At 39.8% G+C, this 22,056-nt stretch overlaps 1 protein-coding gene across 2 annotated transcripts in view; it reads right to left on the minus strand.

Annotated features, from left to right (window-relative positions):
* Positions 1–22,056, minus strand: part of ARHGAP22 (Rho GTPase activating protein 22) — a gene marked incomplete at its 5' end in the record, with an annotated part of 146,538 nt that overhangs the window by 112,745 nt on the left and 11,737 nt on the right. For both annotated transcript variants that reach the window (XM_084265278.1, XM_084265277.1), the window contains 2 exons: positions 4,692–4,779; positions 14,450–14,649. In XM_084265278.1, the coding sequence (XP_084121404.1) occupies positions 4,692–4,779; positions 14,450–14,649 (288 nt within the window). The remainder of the gene's footprint in view (positions 1–4,691; positions 4,780–14,449; positions 14,650–22,056) is intronic.

The raw sequence follows: 22,056 nt of genomic DNA on the forward strand, positions 1-22,056 counted from the left end.
CAGCACAAGGTGGAAAGAACCAGCACCATCTAGTGTTCAGGAGCAGACAGAGCAAGCACAACTTCGAGAACTCAACTATGCATTGAAGTACAGGATACACACTTGCAAGGAGTCTCAGACTGCATTCATCTAGCATGTAAAAAGACTATCCAGCTGGAACAAGCCAAGGAGTTGTACCTGTCACTTAGTGCTAAGACTGCATTACCTTAAAGGTCTTCAACCCAAGCTACAATGTAATAACAAACAAGTTTCCAGACTGCCCCTGCAAAGAAATGGCGCAGTTTTATCATTCTGGGCACCCTTTTGGAAGATATATTTCTCCCTCCTTAATAAATGGTAAGCCTATCTCATGTTCCAAAAGACAGTTATCACTTTTAGTGACATGCAAATACTTGCATGCCTTCAGCTGCACTTCAAACACCTAGAAGAACACAGATCAGACAGTGCCCTCCACTGCAAAGCCAATCTTCTCCCACATGTGAAAGCAAAACCACTGGCCTTTGATGTCCACAGCTCTCACTTGCCAAGTGTACACTGCATTTTCTCATTCTTTCCAGTAGGACCCAGAAGTATGTTATTTGCTGCCATTTCCCTAGTTAGGATGCTGAGTGTCAAATCCCAGAAACCAAAATAAAACACTCAAACATCATCACATATCCAGATATGCACAGTTGGCTATCAGCTGTGGGCTTCAGGAGAAAATTTAATTACCAGCAGCAAACTCAGTTTCCTGCTGTTACTTAGAACTGCAATTTGCATTGAATAATAGAGAACATGGAATGATTTTTAATGTCTGAATTTCTAATTTCCCCTCCAGGTATTTTAATTATATACCATCTCAACAGGAACTAAGATAAAAGGCCACAGAAATAGCTTAATTGGTGTTCATCACCTGGAACACAGAAGCGTACCACAGAGCAGACTGCTTTGTAGGCATCATTCACCCTACTGGGACAAGACAAACAAACTGCTCTGTAGGACACTGCCAATGACACTGACAGACTTCCTACACAACAAGTAGTCAACAGTTACTGTCCCTGCAAGAGTTAGGACTTGTGCCTTTTGATTTGTTGTATAGCACAAAGGCGGCAGTGAAATAGTTTCCACACAAAATCTGCACAAGAGTTCCTGGATGGAGCATTTCACTGTGTCCTAGCCTAACTTCTTGCAAAATGTAATCCTTAGTCCAGCTTTAAAGGAGTGACTACTGAATGCAGATCTCTTGTAAGGGAAAGCTGCCTATATTGAACTCACTCTTTATAATTAATTGAAGAACATGCTACAGGAGCTTTGACTTCTAAAGTTTTGAAAATTACATTCTACATGCTAATCAAGCATATATGCTGACAGAGTTGGCAAAACTGCCTGAGACAACAGTTCTGAAGATGACTGAACCCCCTCATTAGAGAGGGCTGGTGCTGTTACTGAACTGGAACACAAAAAGCAACCTAAGGGTGCAGTATTCATCAAGCTTAATTGGATCAACCTGAAGCCCAACTGGTTTGAAACTTTTACCAGTCATAAGGGCAGAAGTGAGAGATGTGATTAGATACTGGGGAAGAAGCCAAGAGGAAAGGAAGACAAGAAGATCAGCCCCTTCAGCAGTAATTTCCAATGAAATAAAATTTAGCTTGTCACAAAACTGCACTCATTTTCACAGAAAGACCCAACTATGAGCCATCACTGTTGACCTTGGCAGAAAGCACTGTGACAAGAAACAGGGACTAGTGGTCATTGGTGATAAGGAGACACCAAGATGTCTACCACGCAATTTTGTTTAGGAATTCTTCAGCAAGGCTGCTTTCAACCATAACATACCAGTTTGTTGATATACAAAAGGGCATATTTTCTTTGGTCAAGAATTACTCCAGAATGATTTAATTGGAAGAAGTGAAGCAAAAACATCTTTCCCAGAGAAATAACCCGCAGTAGTCACTGAGGGTACCCACCCATTATACTGGTGACAGATTCAGGTGCCTGGTCTAAACACAATGGAATACAAACTTGTCTCTCCTGCTTCACAGGAGATGGTAGTAGCCAGAGAGGTACCAGAGAAACACATAGAAAAAAATCTCATTCACGTTTCTATCCTTCCACTCTTACTCTCCATGAAAGGATCAACTGCATCCATTCTGAATTCTTAAAAGGCACCAAGTCTACTACAATGAAAAGCAATTCTCCAATCAGATGATAATAACCCTTGCCATACCTGTCAAAAGACAAAGTTTTTCACCTTCTAACTTCCAAACCTTTATGAGAGTCCCTTCCTTGACCCTGGAAACCTTATTGTATCAGAGAATTCTCTCAGACTCTGTAAAGAAATTTGAGTATCTCATAGTACTCCAAAGACCAGAGAATAAAACCAAATCAACCAACTTCCATAGGGCATTAAAAGCATCATCTTCCTAAAAGGTGAGATCTCAGGAGCATTTAAACCATCAATATTCATTAGGACATTCTCAGAGATCAATCCCCATGCTTCTTACACACTACATTACACCACCCTGAAATAGTGCTGCTTTGTTGCCCCTAGTAGTCAGTCAGCTTCTGTTTCTGTTCCCAGATTTGCACTCCTCTCCCAAGTAAAGTAGTTATTTCCATCTAGAAACACCAACTGCTGTGTGATGATTACCCCAAACTGTTAAAGCTTTGCAACTGACTTCACCCTACACTGATAATTTCATAAAACGTTATAAAAATGTCATGTCCCCCCCAGCCTGTTGTGTACACTGGAACTTGACAGCCCATACCTTACCCTGACATTCCACTTGGAACTTCAGCAGCTGTGAAGGAGCAAAGCAAGAATGGGTTAAAAAGAACACAGAAATTTACATAGCTTCCCCAGAAAAGAGGATAAAGAACATCTCTGCCAAAGGAGATATTTCAGGAAGTCCTGCCACCAGATCTAACACTGGTTTGACTGTAGAACTGTTCTGCAGCCTCTCATGTCCCTAGTTAACCCTTCTCCCAGCTGCATTATACAGCTTAGAAATGAACTTGATGAAACATGAATAATACACAATGCCCATCATTAGTTCTTATTACTCAGCAGAAAATCAATACATGCTCTGTTACAGCACAGGACATGCTGTTACTCTAGTCCCTGCACTCCAAGGAAGCAACTCACACAGCCTAGCTTCACACAACCTGCAGCAGAAGAAAGGCAGGAAGATCTCAGCAACAGTTCCAGCAATGGGGATGCTGAGAGCCTTAGCTATTTATCACAAAATAGTGTTTTGAAGGTAAATGGTACCACTGACTTGAGATATCTTTGGACACTTCCTTGCTGGGAGATCTTTGTCTCCCCTCTTTGCCAGATTAGCTGGTAACAGGACACTACGGGAATATTTTAAGAACACTGCACTCCCTTCTTAATTTTGTTAAAACTTTGCTGCTTCCAAGCACAGTAAAATTCCATATCTGTATTTATGGCTATGGAATGTACCTGTATTCACCACATCCCTGACTTACTTAAGTTAAAAAAAAATAAAAATAATCTCATAAACCCCATAGAATCTGTATGGTCCTAGTTTACAGCAGGACAGCTGGGACACAGATAGATAGTTACATGATCACATCCACACAGCCAAATATCCAAAACAAGAGAAGATGGGAAGTGGTAGAAAATAACGATTTGGGCCCTACAAGATCATTCGTGCTCCCCTTCCTATCTGGCATCCATTTAAGAGCTGTTCATTATGTGGGTGTTCTGCAGGCTGGCAACCACACATAACAGTTGTTTCAGAAGACACGCAAAAAAGAAAAGGCATTTATGCCAAACCCAGTACAGAATAAATGTACTGTGAACAGAACAGAGAACTCTTCAGGCCACATTCTCCAGTGACGTCTGTGCCGAGTCACATTCTGTATTGACTGGTTATTTATAGCATTTTTCAATACTTGCTATCCATGTAGGAACTAAGCTTGCTACAAACATGAATGGATTTAGCTCTACAAGGTAGGAAAAACATCCCAAATTTTTAGGCAGAACAGCAGTGCACTACGACTAAATTTTTCCAGGGAACACAAAGAAGGCCTGTGTCAAAAAACACATGAACATGGATGTCCAGGGATTTGTAACTACACGGTGAACCATATAACTTTTCCACCCTGCTAGGTAGCCTCTTTCAAGTAGCCAAATGGTATTGCTTTAACAACTCCACTGAAGCAACAGTCACCTGTGGCTTGGGACAATTCTTTTGAAGCCTGCAGCAACATAACCTGAGAATTTGGGTAAGAAGTGCAGAATGACTATTTTCTCACCTGGAACCAGAGGGCTAACTCAAATCTGCAGGAAACTCAGCTAGGGGGGCACTGCTATACATGAAATAAATTACATCCATGCCCCATTTCAGTAAGTTCTGGGCCATATTCTGTTAGTTTCTCCCATAACAACCAGGAAAACACATCAGCTGGGAGACCACATAGCACTCCAGGCAAGGAGCCCCCTCCAAACAGAAAAATCAAGGAGCAGAATGCATCTCAACTACTATTTTCCTGAGGTACCATGCCAGAAGTTATACCCAAAACATACGACTCAGTAGTCTGTCAAGACCCATTTCCCAGTCTCTCTAGATAACCTGACTAGTGTATCAGAATACTTAGAAGCGAAGCATACAGTTCAACTATCATTAAATACAATAGATGGGAATGAGATGATATGTTGAAGGTACAAGGAAATTCTGGCCTACCTGAGGTAATTTCAAAGAGATGTTTCCCTGGTTCATCAGGATTAGGTGGCAGCTCATTCACCTGACTGCCTTGCAGTAGTATCAAACCCTGTAATAGATACAAACACCGGTGAAAGGGGAAAGGCCACAAGGTGGATGAGGAAAAGAAGGTAAACATAACAGGCATAGTAAATTTAAGCCACATTCTTCCACTGAGCTCATCTCCTTCTCAAACACACCCTTCTGAGTAAGAAAAGATTGAGCTGGTTATGAACCTGACTCACCTGTCTTTTCTCTCACACTGGAGACTTCTGGTCAAATGATCTTCCCTCTGCAACAGCAAAACCAGGTGGTACTCCTTGGTTTGTGTAACTTACTATCCTTTGCGAAAGTTTTATCTCACATTACAGCTACTCTTCCTTCACCTTTTAATTTCTGGTTGCAGCCTGCAAACCACTTGGCAGCTGAGGTTCTATTTTCAAATCTTTATTCACAAACTGAAAAAGTATTACAACTGACGAAAAATGGCCTATTTTCTGGAGATTCTCAGAACACAGAAATTCCCACCCAGGAAGATAATGGAGGACAGCAGCTGATTCAGGTCTGTGAGACAACAGGACTACCTTTCAACCTGAGAGTATAGTTTCCCTAGCAAGAAATCTGGGCCCCTTTAGTTCCTGATTTCAAATACTACTAGAAATTAGATTAACTAATACAATGTATTCCAGCTTGGGAATGCTGCATAACTACTGGTGACATATCGTCTTCAAAGTTAATAAAATCATCTTCATCTATGGAAAAATTGAAAAACAGATCATGGGAAGGTCTTGTCCAGTAACATAGGTGGAATAAAAACGGACACGCTATTTTAACTTCCATTTCTCAATTAAAAAAAAAATGTTTGTTTTATCTTTGTTATTTTAAAGAGTTTTCAGCTAATGTTCTATAGGATACACACACACAATAAGATAGACAAAAAGCAGTTAAAGACTGTGATTCTCAAGAGTTAAGCCACCAAGACTGTAATCAGCTGTTCCTACTACACTGAATGGACAGTGGAAGCTGAGACCAAACCATCTTTTATTTGCTGAGCAGAAAAAGAAGTTCAGTCAATTGTTTTCATACATCTCTCTAGTAAGCACATGCAGTTACATTTTCTCCAACCAATCTGGCAATAGCCAGATCCAAGACACACTGGAGCATAAAATATTGGTAATCAAAATTAATCCCAGTTATGCTCTTTATCAGCTTCCATATCCATATTACTGAGTAATACAGTTAGTGTCTCATGAGACATAAAATACCGAAATTCAACTGACACAAGACAACCTTTTTAATCCTCTCCATAAAGTAGAGGAGCCAGTTATGTTATTTTCCATTACATAAAGAAAGACATAACTTCTTGGCTGCGCCCCTTGGCAATACATTTTCCTACAGATGCTTTGTTTGGTGAAACCACCGTAATAAACCAAGGAACCAACACGTATTAATTGTATATTAGTTCAGTTCTAGTCTTTTCTTTGAACATAGAACATTCAAGAACTACTACAAATAAATTACCAGAACGTTAGTGCTTGTGATGAAAAACACTTCAGCTAGGAAATAAGCTCCAAGTCACGAAGGTTTACAAGTTGGTATTCCAGCTCTGACAGCCCAACCTATTACAGTGACTTGTTGCTTTGAAAGAACCTGTTTGTTGCAGACTGAAAACGTTTCACAAGTACCCAAATTCATTCTTTGCAAGCCAGTACTCAACCCATCATGTCCATACAGACTCAGCAACCTGGTTCCATGTTTTGCCATCACTCAGTGGCATCAGGCTTTGATTTATTTTCTCTTGACAACCCAAACTATTATTCTAGAATAGGGAATCTCTGCCATTCAGAATTCACTAAAAACTACTCCAGTTAATCACATATTGCAGGCCAGTGCATGCAGGTAGAAAAGCAAGAAACCCTAAATTTTAGTATTCAGGATCTACAGAATAGAGATCTGCATCACCACCCTATTGTTGCTATACAAAAAACCAACCAACCTACCAAAAAAAAAAAATCAAAAAATACAAGTTCCAGAAGCAAAATTGCTGTGATTGTATATGCTGAATATTCAACAGCACAGACTGCTGCTGTTCCGTCTACAGAAAAGCCAAAGTGATCAAAGAAAAGCAACATTCTCACTCAAGTCAGACTTTTGAGGCCTTCCATTTAGATAGCCTTGGTTTTGCTTTGTGGAAATTGCACACTTACATTTCTATCTCAATTTTGTTTCTTTGCATTTAAAAATAAAAATTCTGTGCTTAGCACAACAGCAAAAGATCAGGTTGTATGTTTTGTAGCACATTGTAAAGTTCTTCATAACATATTGGACATACATTTGAGAAACCAAGACTTGAAAGGGGAAAAAAGCCCTGAAGGATGACAGCAGGGACAGCTCAGAAGAGAGCCAGAGGATTTCAACCAAGCTTCACAAAGGACCAAATCCAGCAGCTGTTGGCTCCCCAAAGCATCCTAGAGGGGAAGAGTAAAGCATTAAAGCAGACACTACACATTTCTGTGTGCAAAACTAAGAGCTAACCAATGCTGGTAGCCAGAGTGAACTGTGACTAGAGTACGTTAAAACCAGTGAAAGACCATTAAGTAGTCCTGGTTCTAGGCTACTCAGACCAGAAATTATTTTCAAGGAGATACAATTAAAAGGAAAAAAAGATGAAAGGCAGAAGTCAACATTTCTTTTAAAAAAGGAAAAAGAGCTATTAAACAGAAAGCTACACAGTACCTTCCCCTATGCCCCATTCCACAATCAGGTGTGCAACCCAAAACAGCATTATGTAGCCCCAAACAGGTAGACAACTGTCTCCTTCCCTGCTGCAGTCCCTGCACAAATGGCTGTTGCAACTTGCACATCTGCTGCATTGCAGGAGTGAGGAAGAAGGGTCAGACCTGAATGACCCTTTTTTTCTTCCCTTTCCTCTACTGAAGGAAACATGGAGCACTGCCCACCAGAATGCCAGAGCAGAGCTGCTGTGCCTATTTGATCAGCTGGGAGGTGGATAAAAGGGCTGCACTAGAAGAGGATAGGACAGATGGGCAGAGCACATACTTCTCTGTAGCATAACCTCCACCATGAAGACTCAGCTTTTAAGTAAGGTCAGATCACCTATGGAACAGGAATTTCTAAAAAGATCAAGTCTCTTCATCCATATAACTTTGAGAGCTCATCTAAAAGGACAAAATACTTTTGATATCAGCATCATGGAAATTTGAAGTGTTACAATTGCCACCACAGCTAAACTGTTCTTTCCCAGAAAGTGGTAAGCAAATTTCCCAAGAAAATCTCCCAAGAAAATTAAAGCTTTGTAGACACTGCAACTCATGAGATTCATGGAAGATACAGATAGTGTTATGGAATATTGTGTCAGCCAGAAACAAGGATCAAAAGGTGTTAAGTGAACACAGCATGATTTTCAAAGACAGCAACCTGAATCTTGCCTTTAGTCAAAGATTCAGATACTTTGGTAAGGAGCAGCGTCAAATTTTGGCTTGAGCAGGATTGCTTTTCTCAGTCTGGTTTTTATCAGGTAGTTCTCTGAAACAAAAATAGTTTAAAAGGATGTGCTGCACAAGCAAACAAAAAATAAAACATTTAAGTTACACAATTGAAATCAGGAAGGATTTCAGACTAGCCAAAGACAAAAATGCCAAAAAGCCACAAGAAAGGACCCCTAAAAATCACAAAGTTAGAAAACCAGAAAAAAACAAACACTTAAGGTAGTTTTGTTGGTTTCACTTAAATTTGGTGTTTATGAATTCTTGGCTGTAAATTCGTATTTTAGTGTTATCTTATTAATACAAGCTAGAAATGTACATACAGCAATAAAAACTATACAATATCACTTGATTCCAGCCCACCAGACTTCGAGAGTATCAGGAATTATTTGGAAGTTGGCAATACTTGTTTTCTGTCAGATGATATAATCCTTTTAGATGCTAACAGCTGCTTTCCTTTGAGAACCAATTTACATTTTATAGAAAGAAAAGTTGTTTTGGACAGTAGCTCCTTCCCTCCCTTTAAGGTGCAGTCCTCTCTTAAGAAGTCCTCTAAGCAAAACTTTCCAATCTCAAAACGAGTGTAAGTGCCTACAATGCGGTACAAAATAAAAGTTAGGCCTTCTTTATCCAATTTTATACAGCAAGCATAAATCCATGTTTGAAACACTTACCTAAACCTCATTTTTATAATCAAGCAAACTCAGGACTTTGAATAAAGCCTGGTGTTACTTCAGAAAAAGACAGGCTTTTGTGGAGGGTTCTTTCCTTCAGCCTGAATTACTCTGCTTGGAAAATGCATATAGGCAGGTCAGGCACAATTTAGGCGAAACCCAATGATATATGTGCCAGTTTTTGTCTGGTTTATAGCATGGAATAGTGAAGATGTACAGCAGTATATGCACAGCAGGAGTTTCAGAGTGTATTTACAGTGAAGAGCAGGAGCCGGTCACAGAAAAACACCATCAAACTAGAGTTTCAGAAAGCCCATTTTTCTGTAGGAAACAGTCAGTGATGAAGTCAAGGGATTAACCCGAAATCTATTGCTGCAGTGCCTTCCAGAGGCTGCAATTTGCTTGCCTCAGGTCACCCTCCAACAAAACTAAGCAAATGGACTTTCTCCGTGCCCAACACACCATATGGCACAATTTCATCTCCCCACCCCACACTGAGACACACCTTTGGTACATAAGGGTGATGCTTACTTTAGAAGATATTAGAGGCATAAATTGCCTGAACTAACACCCTAAACAAAAGCATTTTCTAGACAAAATGCATTTCTTTTTTGATTCTTTTCAGAACCTATTAGATTTTCTATATTCTACAGCAAGTTCCTATTGAAGTGATTTCTTAGTCTCCTTTTAACCAGCATTGACAAAATAGAGTAGAAAAGGAAAAAAAACCAAACCACCACAAAAAACCCCAAAACACCCAAAAAACCCAACACCAAGTCAGAAAAACAGTCACAGGCACAAGGCAGTAGAATTAATCCAGGACTTGCTGCAGCCATGGTGGCAATGTGGTGTGTACAGTAGCATAACTACTTCGAACTTAGTAATAGAGTACCTAGCTCAGAGCTGTCCAATCTGCCTGGCACACTACGGTGAACACCAAATAAACAGAGCTGAAAAGGTAGGAAAAACCCGATTCATCTTAGCTGGGCGGGTGGATCACTTCTGACAGTTGCTGTCTGCGAAAGAAAGGCATTACTGAATTTAAAGAGATTGATGTGTCCTTGTCCAGCAGCCACTCAGACTGCATTAGCAATCTTTCTTGGGAAGTAAATTAATGATGGATTAAATCAGCTTAAATTCCCCAAGGTCTAACTCCATATATGCCAAAGCATGCACCAGATATAAACTTCAATTCACGACTAAATTATTCCTTCCTCCCTTAGGCTTTGGGACCCTGAGAGGGCTGAGTAACTCAGGGTGCATTCAGTAGGTTACATAACTTCCAGCAGGTTCACGTCTAATTTCTGATGATAGCATCACCTCTCAGGGCCTTGCTGTTTTGAGGGAGAATCTTAAGAGGACAAGTGTTCCTACAAGTGTCCCTAACGTGACCAAATGAGAAGTCTTGCCCTGTACTAGGCTCTGTGGAGCTGTAACACAGGAAACATGAGTGGAAAGCTTCCTTTTTTTGACTGAGTCTGTCAACAAGCACAGGTGGTGGCAAAACAGTGATTATCCTAATTCTCATACCATTACATTTAACACAGCACTTTAGTCACTGTTACAAATTCTTACAAGAATTAAGCAGGAGAATAACGGGGCTCAACATTTCTACAACAGCTTTATACCAAAATATTATCTCCAACCCTGAATTCTAAGGATGAAATAGCCCAAACTACCCCCAGACTACGAACCAGTTCCAATTTAAGCTTAGATTGTGGACTAGTCTACATAACAGCATTTCAAGCCTTAAGCTGTGTGTTTTCACAAGAGTTTAGAAGGAAGTCCACACGTATACAGCTTTTATGGAACTGGGAAAAACTGGTTTTGTAAGTATAGTCAAAATATTTCTGTAGAAAAGCATGCTTGTGAAAGACTACAGACAAGCTATCTATAACCCCACTTTTCAAAACTAGACATCCAGGATACATTAAGGAATAAAAACTCTCTACAACGGGACACTGCTAGTCAGAATTATGTACACAGCTACACAGAGATACTTGGCTTGCAGCTTTGACAGCTGTGATTTTGCAGCCCATGCTACTGAACTAGTTTAGTTTGATTTCTGGATGAGTAGATGCTGCTACTCCCTCATGATCCTGTTGTCCTACATTTAGCCTTTGAGGTTCACTGAAACTAGAAGACACACTGAAGGCATTCCCAAGATAACAGGAAAACACTGGAAAGGCAACATGACAAATTCGCAGATGCTTCACAAGTTATTCAACTGGTACAGAAAAGTATCATATACAACATCATCTTGAGTCCAGTGGTCAGAAGGCATTCTAGAAAATTCTGCTGTTTCCTGCAAAAATTCAAGCCCAATGCAGAAGCACTAAAGCCTTTTATCATGGCAAGTCAATACTGAAAGAAACGTTAAGCTGAGAGTAGCTTCTGTTCCCCTGGATACTGGGGAGGGGTGCATGCTATCTCCTACCCTGGGAATAAAGACAAACCCTAAGCTACTTTAAAACCCACACATATTGACAGAATTAGTAGGGGCATAAAAAGCTTTTTGCAATTCAGTCCTCCTTACCCCCACATTACTCATGGGAGCCCCTGAGAACATACTCAAGAAAAGCAATGGCTACAAGTATACCCTCTAATCTTTGGCACAGCAGTCTGATGGAGTGGACGGTACAACTGCAAATATGTCATGTGGTACAGAGATGCAAACACCTTCAACAGTACTTGATACATTAAGACCACAGAATAAATGCTCTTCACTCCTGCAAGATGCCTATGACATTCTCCTATCAATAGATTACAGCTTCAACTTTTCAGAATGATTTTCAAGAAAAGAATATCTATAATTCCCACTAAGGGCCTGGAAGCACAGGTTTTCATAAAAGTATGCAATGCAACATACATAAACAAAAATGTTTAAGCTTTCTCTCAAGTGTTACAGCATAAATCTCACTTGACTTTGTCAGATAAACAATATGACCCTCTTCCAGAGTACATATAAATAAATCAACTAGGCAGAAGCCCAACAGAAGCTACTGATTCAGTTTTTGCACACAAGCTTGCAGTCCATACTTAATACTTTAAAATCTCAAAGATTTTAAAAAAGCATGGGTATCTTCAGAACTGAAGGAAATTGGGGATTAATATCAACTGATTAAATCTCTACATAGCATGTAACAAAGATCTGTCAGGGTCACAGCTGTCTTCCTTAAGCCGTGTGGGCATGACTACCATTTTCCCTTTGTCCCAGAGAATCCTGAGCAATAGTTATTTACAGGTTGTAAAAGTTCATCTCACCTGTGGCATGCATACAGTCCTTGCTGAAGTCAGATGTACATCCTGGACTGCAACTGCTACAGGAATAGTCAGGGCACAATCCTGTACCATTCTATGCAAAATGGCTCCCCCAGCAATAAAAAACCCACAACCCTGTCCACAAAACAGGACAAGGTTAAAGAAACTTTCTAGCATTCTTGGTGACTACCTGAGGCAGCTCCTTTCTCATCATGTTCACTGGTACAGTTCAGAAGTGCCCAGCTCTCCCCACACATTGTATAGGAAGATAAGGAACTTGTTTTAGAAGTAAAAAATCCAGGGGCTGCTTGCAGGATCCTGAGCAACAACAACAGATTATATCATCAAGTTCAAGTCATTCCATCCTTCACACAGCAAGCAATCCATAATGAAGGATCAAATCACTGACTAGGTCAATGCAAGGTGTAAGGTACAGCCAACATCTTCATACATCTAACATGCTTGTGTTAGGCTCACAGTGAGAATTCATTTCCATTCTCACTCCACAATGAAATACGTGTAACCGCTAAGCATGCGGCTGTATAAAGCAGTTTAATAATAGGCTATTATGAGTGTACGGATGGTGATGGTATTACACAGGCCATCTGTCACTCTAATGCCTACACTGACTCATCAGGAAGCAGCAGTACAGGGACATTGTCTGGCTTATTCAATTATATTCCCTCTGTTTAATTACTCTGGTTCAAGGCCTGACAGTCAATGACTACGTGAAACATGCTGCCTAATATACTACAGCAACTAGGAAGGCCCTTAGCCCAAATGCTGCAAGAATGTTTTACAGGAATACTGAAAAACTTCAACAAGAAATTCTTAATCTCAGCTATAAACATTGTCTTATCCTGTAGTACAACATACCTCCCCACTAGCTGCTATATTTATAGAAGGGTCAGAGAAGCAGAAAATCATACTGAATTTAGTGAGGAGTCCAGACTGACAACTGCCATGTCCTCAGCTCTACATTTACCCTGGGTGCAGGAACACTATCTTCTTACCATAGCCTAGAGAACCATACTTAACAGGAAAAAAATTTGTGCTAGACTAGCAACACACAAAAAAGCACGTGAGCCAGTAAGAAATTTGTCACAAACTCCATTATTAATATTTGGCTTGAAACATATAATTGTGCAACGTCAAATTTATTAAAAATTGTCAAAAATATTTGCTACCAAAAAGTTGCAAGGTGAACGTGTTATGTGCCCATGGCAGTATTGTACAGTGACCATTTATTACCCTTTGTAATTAGCAAGCTACTCTACAGCTGCTCAGCACATAATTAGAATCTCCTTAATATTTTGTGACTCAGAAATCTTTAATACATCTGCTATCCCACAGACAACTGATAGTTGGTTTAAATTTACTATTTTAGGTAGCCCTACTCCAGTTTGATTTATTCAGCTGTCATTTAGTGGTTATTAAATTATCTAACCACTAGCTGGCTTCTCTCTTTCATAGCTTCTAAACACTCCAATTCTATCCCCTTCCTCCATCTGTTTTCTTTCTACTGTTTACTTTGTGTCTATGACAGTCCAATATTCCTTGCAATTGCACAGTAGGACTTAACCAGTGGTTTCTACCAGGAAGAGTGTTTTCCATTCATGGTCCATAAAAAACTAAAAGCTTTGATAAAGGCAAACTTCAGACAGTTTAATTATATTCCCATTTGTAGAAGGTTGCATTGCTCCCCAGCCTGCTAAATTAGTTTTCGTTGTCAGACACATACTCCTCCTTCCAGACACAACCAGCACAAAGCCTTGTGTGAATTCCTTCTCCTCAAAATTTACACAGAAAAGCAATTACTCCCAGGTGTCTATAAAACACACTAACACACAGATTACAGTCCATTGGCAAGTCCTGCATGCTGGCATACAATAAAATCTTCATACTCTACACAAGCAAGCCCCAGCTGGCTTACCTCTCTGCTTAACAATGCATTATTTGGAAGATGAGTCCCAGCTGACTAAGCAGGATCTTCTCACTCCTGTCTCAGTAATCTGAAATTCCATAGGTCTTACCATCAAACTCCAGTCTCACAGATGGCCATACCAAGATTGAGGTCAACATGCCCTAGCAAGTAACTAAATGCCTTCTAACCTTCTCCCAACCTCTACTAATCACCTTCATAGTACCTAAATTTCCCTGTAATGTCTCTTGCCTTTGAACCTTCTTAAGTGCATTCTGTTTTGGTTACAGTACAGAGCATCTGAAATGAGCTGTGAATCAAAGTAGTGATCATGACCCACACAGAAGTCACAACCTACATTTCTCATACGAGTCATACCTGAGGTTTGGTTTCCTCTTCGTCCTTATAATAGAAGAGCTGGTCCCCACGCAGTACAAACCATCGCTGCTGCCAGTTTTTCATAATGCTCCTTTGTTTCTTTAGCCAGCCACACTTCAGCACACGTTCCTGAGGATTTGGAGAAGATGATCTGGAGGGAGGCCCAATCTGCTCACCCATCACCAAACTCTTTGACCGGGCTGAAAAAACAATTACACAATAAATGAAACAAAGAAATAAGGATTAGAATGCACATAGGGACTAAATAACTGTTCCATGCTTTCTTCTCAGATACGGACAAGCCATTCGTTACACGTATGCGCTCTCTTCAAGTACATACTTGTTTTTCAAGGTATACATTCAAGTTCACAACAGTCAAACACAATACAAACATCAACCTTTTGGTACTGCTCACTCTGGCAATGTTCTAGGTGATACAATACTTCCACTGAGGCTTCAGTGCTCACACTGCCTTTCTTTGTGGCAAGTTCTTCCATCTCTTCATGGGAATAATGATATCACTCTCTCCTAAAGGGATATTTACCCAGTGAAAACATGTAAGTGTGGTGAGGAATGACACAAAATGAAGGATGGAAGGAATATAAGAAAATAGTCTCACTTGACACACTGACTTACGGGGATGATTAGCCAGTGAAAACAGCTGCCGGGGGCGGGGTGGGGGGGGGGGGGGGGGGGAGAAGATTCAGAACTCAGAAAAACTCAAAATGTGAATAGGCACATATAGATAACAGCTATCCAGAACGACTAAAGGTACCTCACTTCTTCAGGGCTTTCTGACACTGAAATAGAAAGCCACAGTGGGGGAAAAATAAACCACCAACAACAAAAATAGAGAAAAAGACACAAGTAAATGTCAGGAAAGGCTTCAGAAAGAAAGCCTACTGCCTTTTTCCTCCTCTTCTCCTACATGGCTGCAGTAAGAGTACTGAAACTGAGGGCATTTAAAGCTAGTCTGGAGTAGCAGATACTGATTATGTACTGCAGGCAGCAAGTCTGCCTAGAATAGACAGGTTAGATCACCTCATAGGTCTTTTCCACCTCTTCTTCCCTTGGATTTATGAAGTATCCGGTAACAACAGTTATTTAGTGTCATGCCATTTTCCTTAATTAGCGTTAACGTGATCCTGGCCCCTTCCGATTTTCTACATTCAGCTAGCTTAAAGCATAATTTATAATTGCCCACTTGAAACAGGGATACAGTTTACAGGCCAATACCAGTAAATCTACGTCACTGGTGTCTTACATAATGACTATATACTGCTGTAGCTGAAAGGCAGGAAAGCTTCTTATTCAGGCATCCCTGATAAGCTACAGTTAATTCTCACTGTCACAAAGGGCAATCTCCTGACTCTCCAAGTATCATCTAGTTTTGCCTCTTTTGGGTTCATACAACTAGAACACATGGTCTTGATCTTACCACCTGACTCTGGTTTCTGCCCACAGTGCCTCAGTGATGGAACTGACAACATATGTCAAAGAAAGAAAAACAGAGTGGAGGTGATGGTGGGGGAATAAAATAATTCAAAAACCACCATCACAATCACAATAGCAACATTAAATTTGATCCTATTTCTTCTCTTCCATGAAGCAAACTGCAATAGAAGGAAAGGCAGATATGGGACTGCAGTCAGATCTTGTGAGAGCCTCCTTGGTGTAATCCAGTGAGGGAATCACATTGGTGTCTGAGACAAAATTTAATTTGACCTTCCCTCCCCATTACCTGGCAGTTACACCATCATGTTCTGCTACTTAAAGAAATATAAAGCCAGAACTCTTACATACTAAATGTTTCTGTCAGCAGAGGGTAGATCTGAATAGTACAATATCATCCATTACCAAGAAGTCAGTGACAGCAATCCCCACTTGTGTAGTATCATATACTTTACCCCCATACACCAGCCTAAAAACCTGCTCACCTCTCCTGTAACAACCCAGTAAGCACTGAGTCTGGCCTCTGAAAGCTTCCCACTTTTATAGGCAGGTGGCATCACCTTATTATTCTTTAATTTCAGACAGTGAAGGTCCTGTCTGACAGGCAGAAGGGATTTGCTGGGTTTTTTTTGTTTCTGTGAATTACTAAGGTAAGTTTTGCTGCTCTCGAGAGAGCTGTGAATAACTGATTTTGTGTTGTGGCTCAATCAAGAGAAATAAAGTTTCAGCTTATAACTACTGACTGCTGTAAAAAATTTATTTTATTTTTAGCTTCATTTTAAAATTTAATAAAAAATTTAAAGTGTTCTAAGTACTGGTGCAGTATCATAGCTTTTTTTCAGAATTCCACTTTCCTTATTTTTGGCTAAAATACCTTGCTGAATTTAACTTGAACTTATATACAACATTAGTCCTACATTAGCGAAGTTTGCTGGCAAACTTCAGTAACCAAGCACTCCTCAATCCTGATTACTTTTTTCACATAAAACAATGACAAAAATCTTTACAGAGAATACACTTCAAATTGGTCTTTTATGTACCAAAGCATATTCTCTAAGCTTACTCACTGCAGTCTGAGGTCTAACAGACATTTTCATTCCAACAAAATACATGAAGAACGGCTTTTCATCGCTAAGCTAAAGCCCTTATGCCTTAATTCACCTCTTTCTGGCAACACAGTGCCCTCTAGCAGATGATTACAAAAAACACCGGGACTGACTGGTGCTTGCTTGCCTGCCTGCGTGCCCACCCCCTCCCTCCCCCCAGCTAAGAAACGGAGGGTCCCATTTCATATGCCTCTAGCAAGACGACAGATTTTTCACATTACCTCTCTATTGAAGAGGCCTATAAGGACTTAGTTGAAGGAACTATCTCTGTCTCTTTCCACCCCACATTTTACAATAAGGACCAAACCATAGCGCAGTGTAGACTGTTCCAGATTCCTTTCTACATTCATGTTACAACATATGTTATTACAAGAACAAATATCCCAAGAACTTTCTTTTCCAAATGAAACTAAGTTTCTTAGGTAACATCTCTGCTATTAACCAAATCAATTAGTCTAATACTACGAAACCTTGTGCTTCAGTAAGCACCTCAGTCATCCCCATACTGAAGCACTTCAGCACTCTCCAGGGTAAGCGTGCAACTCCCAGCACTTTTCGGTTTTCCTGACTTGTATATAGTTACACAAGCCCTCTCCTACTCCAACCCTCCCATGAGAAAGACATTAGATTTAATAGGAAACTACCTACCTTTATTTTAGCATCTATGTTAACACAGACCTCATAAAAACTAAAGATCTAGCTCTGGAATAACCCAAATATGTTGATTAATATTTACCCTCACACACCTTTTGGCATTACTTGCAAGCTTTAACTAGTAATAATTTATTAGTGAAGAGTAAAGGCTTTCATAACTGGTTGGTGGAAGATGTATATTTATCTTATTTTTAACTTCAGCAACACCATGTCTTAGTTAATTGTTGCTATGGTTGTTTATTCTTCATGCTGTCTTAGCTTTCCATTTCCTTAGAGTTTCTAGTCATGACTAATATTTCATTTCATTAGGGAAATAATTAGCAACCTCAACTGTAAGTCAACAACATGGATCAGACAAATTTTTAGAAGGAGAAAATATTTATGGCTATTAATGGCATTGACATTTATATTGCATGCTTCTCCAAATACAGTATTTGCATTGAGTTCAGAATAAAACTTCCAGGGGTGAGCAGAGCCTGCCTTTAAAGCACAATGTACCTTATATTTGGATCAAAATATCTGCTTTGATAATCTGATCCAGTACATCAAGTCCCTGCTTCTTAATAGTAGATATATATTTTTGGTGCTCACCTATTTAACGGAATTATGGAATCAGCAGAGCATAAGGAAGAAAATGAATCGAAGTATCAGACTCACAACTACTCAGCAAATACCTTACATGCTCTGAAGTTCTGATCCAGTAATGCTTTTTCAATAACACCACATAGTTCTGTTTTGCTCTTCATATTTTCATTAATGGATTATTGATTCAACCATACATGTTAAATCCTAAACAGAAATCAATGTAGAAAGGATGCAAGGTCTCTTTGGAAAAGAGGTTTGGATTCATTTGTACAGCACAGTAGTGATGAAATGCCCACTGTAGGCCATACCCACTCAGAAACAGGGAAATGATGCAATTACAGCACAGGAAGATTACAACACACCAGCAGACCCACATCCTTGCTTCCCCATAGGCAGCATTAACAGTGAGTCAAGTCTGGTTTCAGGGATGACAAATCATTAGAAGGCAAGAGTCAGAGTCACAGACCTTGAAAAACCTCTTGTGACTGGAAGCAACACTGGCATTTAGAAGTTCTCATATCTTGATGAAAGTGGGAGAAAGAATATGAGCAACGGTGGTAGGGGACAAGCAATGCTAGTTGTGTCAATGCCTCAGGTGCACTAAAGCTCCCCATCCAAACCCCCACACTTGCTTGCAACATCTTTAATAGCAAACTCTAGGGAGTGGATGGACCAAATCTGATTGAGCCATGCTGCCATTCCTAACAGAGACAGCAATCTCTATCGTCACCTCAACTGTCTAAAGCTACTCACTCTATTTCTCCTCCTTACTGCGTTAACAGACCATCACACACTTCTACAAGAGGTCCCGTGCAACTCAGACCCGCCCCCAAGCAACATGCACATTTTTTCTACCCTAAGCATATACACATAACAAGAGAGAACTTCTTCCCTTCCCTACCCATACCATTTCCCGCCTTCCTGAACTCCATCCTGCCTGGCAACATTATACAAATCTCTTCTGTTCTCCTACCCACAGGTCTGAAAACCACTACAGAACTGAACAATCAATAAGGACCTACTTAAATCAGGGACAAGGAAATCAATCAAGTCTATACAATTCAATATCAATTAAAGTTGTAATCTTCTGAAATTTCATAGGCAGTTAGCTTAAATCAATACAGTCATTACAATCAATTCTGGCTTACATACTGTCCTACAGCGAAGGCACTTGGGTCTAGTGTTTCTTCAGTCTAATGATACAGTGACATTACATATTATTTCTGCTATATCCTTTCTGGGAAGGACTAGCCACAAAAGGAAGCAGTTTCACATACTATAAACAATATTCTCAGTTTTATTTCATTCAAGCTTTGCCTCAGAAATGGGTGTACTGAAAACACAAATCATATGTCTTAGAGATACTGCATTTCCTTTCACCAAATTGTAGGAAATAAAATACTTGGTTTAGATTTGGGGTTTTGTGTCCGTTACACATCTGTGTTTGTGTTTGTATTTGATTGCTAAGATACTGCAGCCAATGATCACAAATGAAACCAAGATACTTCCTCAATACAATCTGAGAATTTATCACATTGAAACACAATAAGCAAAGAAATTAAAGACAGAAGACTCAAAGTGCTTGATGATGAGGTGCATTCAGGCAACTAGAAGGATATCTGTTACAAGAAGCTGGCAATTGCTTTTAGATCCCTCAAGCCAAACAGAGGAGTGATCTGTACAAAACAAAATGGTGCTGTCTGCCTGCTCACATTTTATGACCTGGAGGACACTTACCACAGTCAGAAATACTACCATAAGAGCAGGTTGTGCTCCATTACTTCTATTCAATAAAAATACAACTGTCTATTCAGTACATTTTAGACCAAAATGATGTGCTGTGTTTCATTTCCTTTCCTTGATTTGTTTTTGGGTCTGGAAACCTGTAGTTTTTTTTTCCAAGAGAAACCATGTATGCATTATGCTGGGAGCATTTTTGTAACCTTACTGTCCAATCAAGTAAACAGCAGGGAGACAATTAGCTTTACATATGTTTGCCTAGTAATCTGTATTTTGTGTAATGGCTAGGATACCAGACTATGCATACAAGAGCAGGTAGGCTTACCAAGAAAAGATTCTGACAGTCTGAAGGAAGGATCTGTTTGTACAAACATTTACTTGGTGTTATTAAATTCCTGAAGGAACAGCTGCATTCCTGATGGCCACTTAAAAATTTGAAATCCAGCATCAACTACCATAATTTCACTCAGACTAGAGGCTGTTAGAAGCTGGCTATATATACAGGGTAAAATACCTTTCAGCCCTTATCTGAAGGGCAGAAACTTTGGTCATAAATATTTATCTATAGGTAAGATATAATTTTTAAACACAAAACCCAAAAAAACCAACCCCACACCAACCATAAAGACATCCTCTGAGAGGAAAGAGCAAAGAGATGGATGAAGGAAGATCCGAGTAACGAGCAAATAAGTAAAAAGCACATTTCAGCTACAGAGCACAGCTCTGGTCAAAGAATTTGAGCCAGCCTGAAGGACTCTGACAAGAAATAAACTATATTCTGTAGCAGAAGATGCACCAGGGTGCCCAAAAAGTAGACAAAAGGATTGAGAAATTAGACTTATTCATGAAGGAGCACTCTGTCACCAGAACACAAGTTCATCCCCTTCTCAGAACTCCTAGGGCTGAAAGCTGAGCATTCCACTTTCAAGGTTCTTTTATAAAGGCTGTTAACTGTTTTTTCACTGCCAGATCAACCAGTGCTCTTTCAGTGGCAAAAGAAAAAAGAGAAACAAGGAGTTCTGAAGAATAAAACTAGACTGCATACATTCTCCATACCAGCATGCTTTAAGGTTGGGCACATGACAAAACCCAGCAGAACAGGAGGCAAGATTTCCTCCTAGCTAGCAGGTTAGCACACCCACGCCATGCTCATGTACTGCACATGCTGTGTATGATGCTGAAAGCTGTGTACCTTTGCCATGGCATAAGAGAAGGAACAGCAACGCACATTTAAAGTTGCCTATAGCTTTTCCAGAGTCATCAGAGCTGGCTCAGATCTTTGCATCAATCTTCAATAAGTATGAAATATTTCCTTTGTAAAAAACATAGAAAAACTATGCTTGTTTTCCACCTACAGTGTTTACAGAACACAGCCAGAACCAAGAGGCAAAGACACACTAAATTGCAGGCAGTTGCTTCCACACTGACATGAAGAAATTAATCTTGGTGGTCTGTAGTGTTCAAGATAACAGGCATGACCTTTCACCACCTTACAAATGGTATAGTCAGCTCAGTACAAGGCATGTTCTAAATCAGAAAAGTAATTTTATACTCCAGTGACCTGTGCAATGTGACCATAAAAACACTTTATTGATCACTTACGTTGGAAAAGCACTCAGGTAGTACACCTAAACAATGCAGTAGGAGGAAGTCAGGTTGAAGGAAGACAAGAATCAGCTTCAAACTTAGTTATCTTTTAGAATGACACAACGGTTCAAGGCTTCCATGAAATGCTAACAGATGACCTGGCAAGGTCTGTAGTGCATAAAAACCCCACACATACAGTAGCACATACTGATATACATTAATGAAAGGTCTTACCACAAATCAAGGAAAACTCATGTTCATCTGATAACCAATGCAACAATTAATGACCAAAAATAGCAATTCTTTTAGATATTATAGTAGTACAGACTAATAATTATAATTGTTTTCTTTATTGAAGAGTTGAATCCAACTGGTTCCCATCTCTAGTTTTACTGCTCCCAGCATAACTAAAGTGTATCCAAAGTAGCAGCATGACTGTGTCTTTAGAGCGTGAATAAAAACACATACAGGACAGGTAGGAGA

This window comes from Gallinula chloropus, assembly GCF_964237585.1.
Source record: "Gallinula chloropus genome assembly, chromosome: 5".
In the NCBI taxonomy this organism is placed as follows: Eukaryota; Metazoa; Chordata; class Aves; order Gruiformes; family Rallidae; genus Gallinula; species Gallinula chloropus.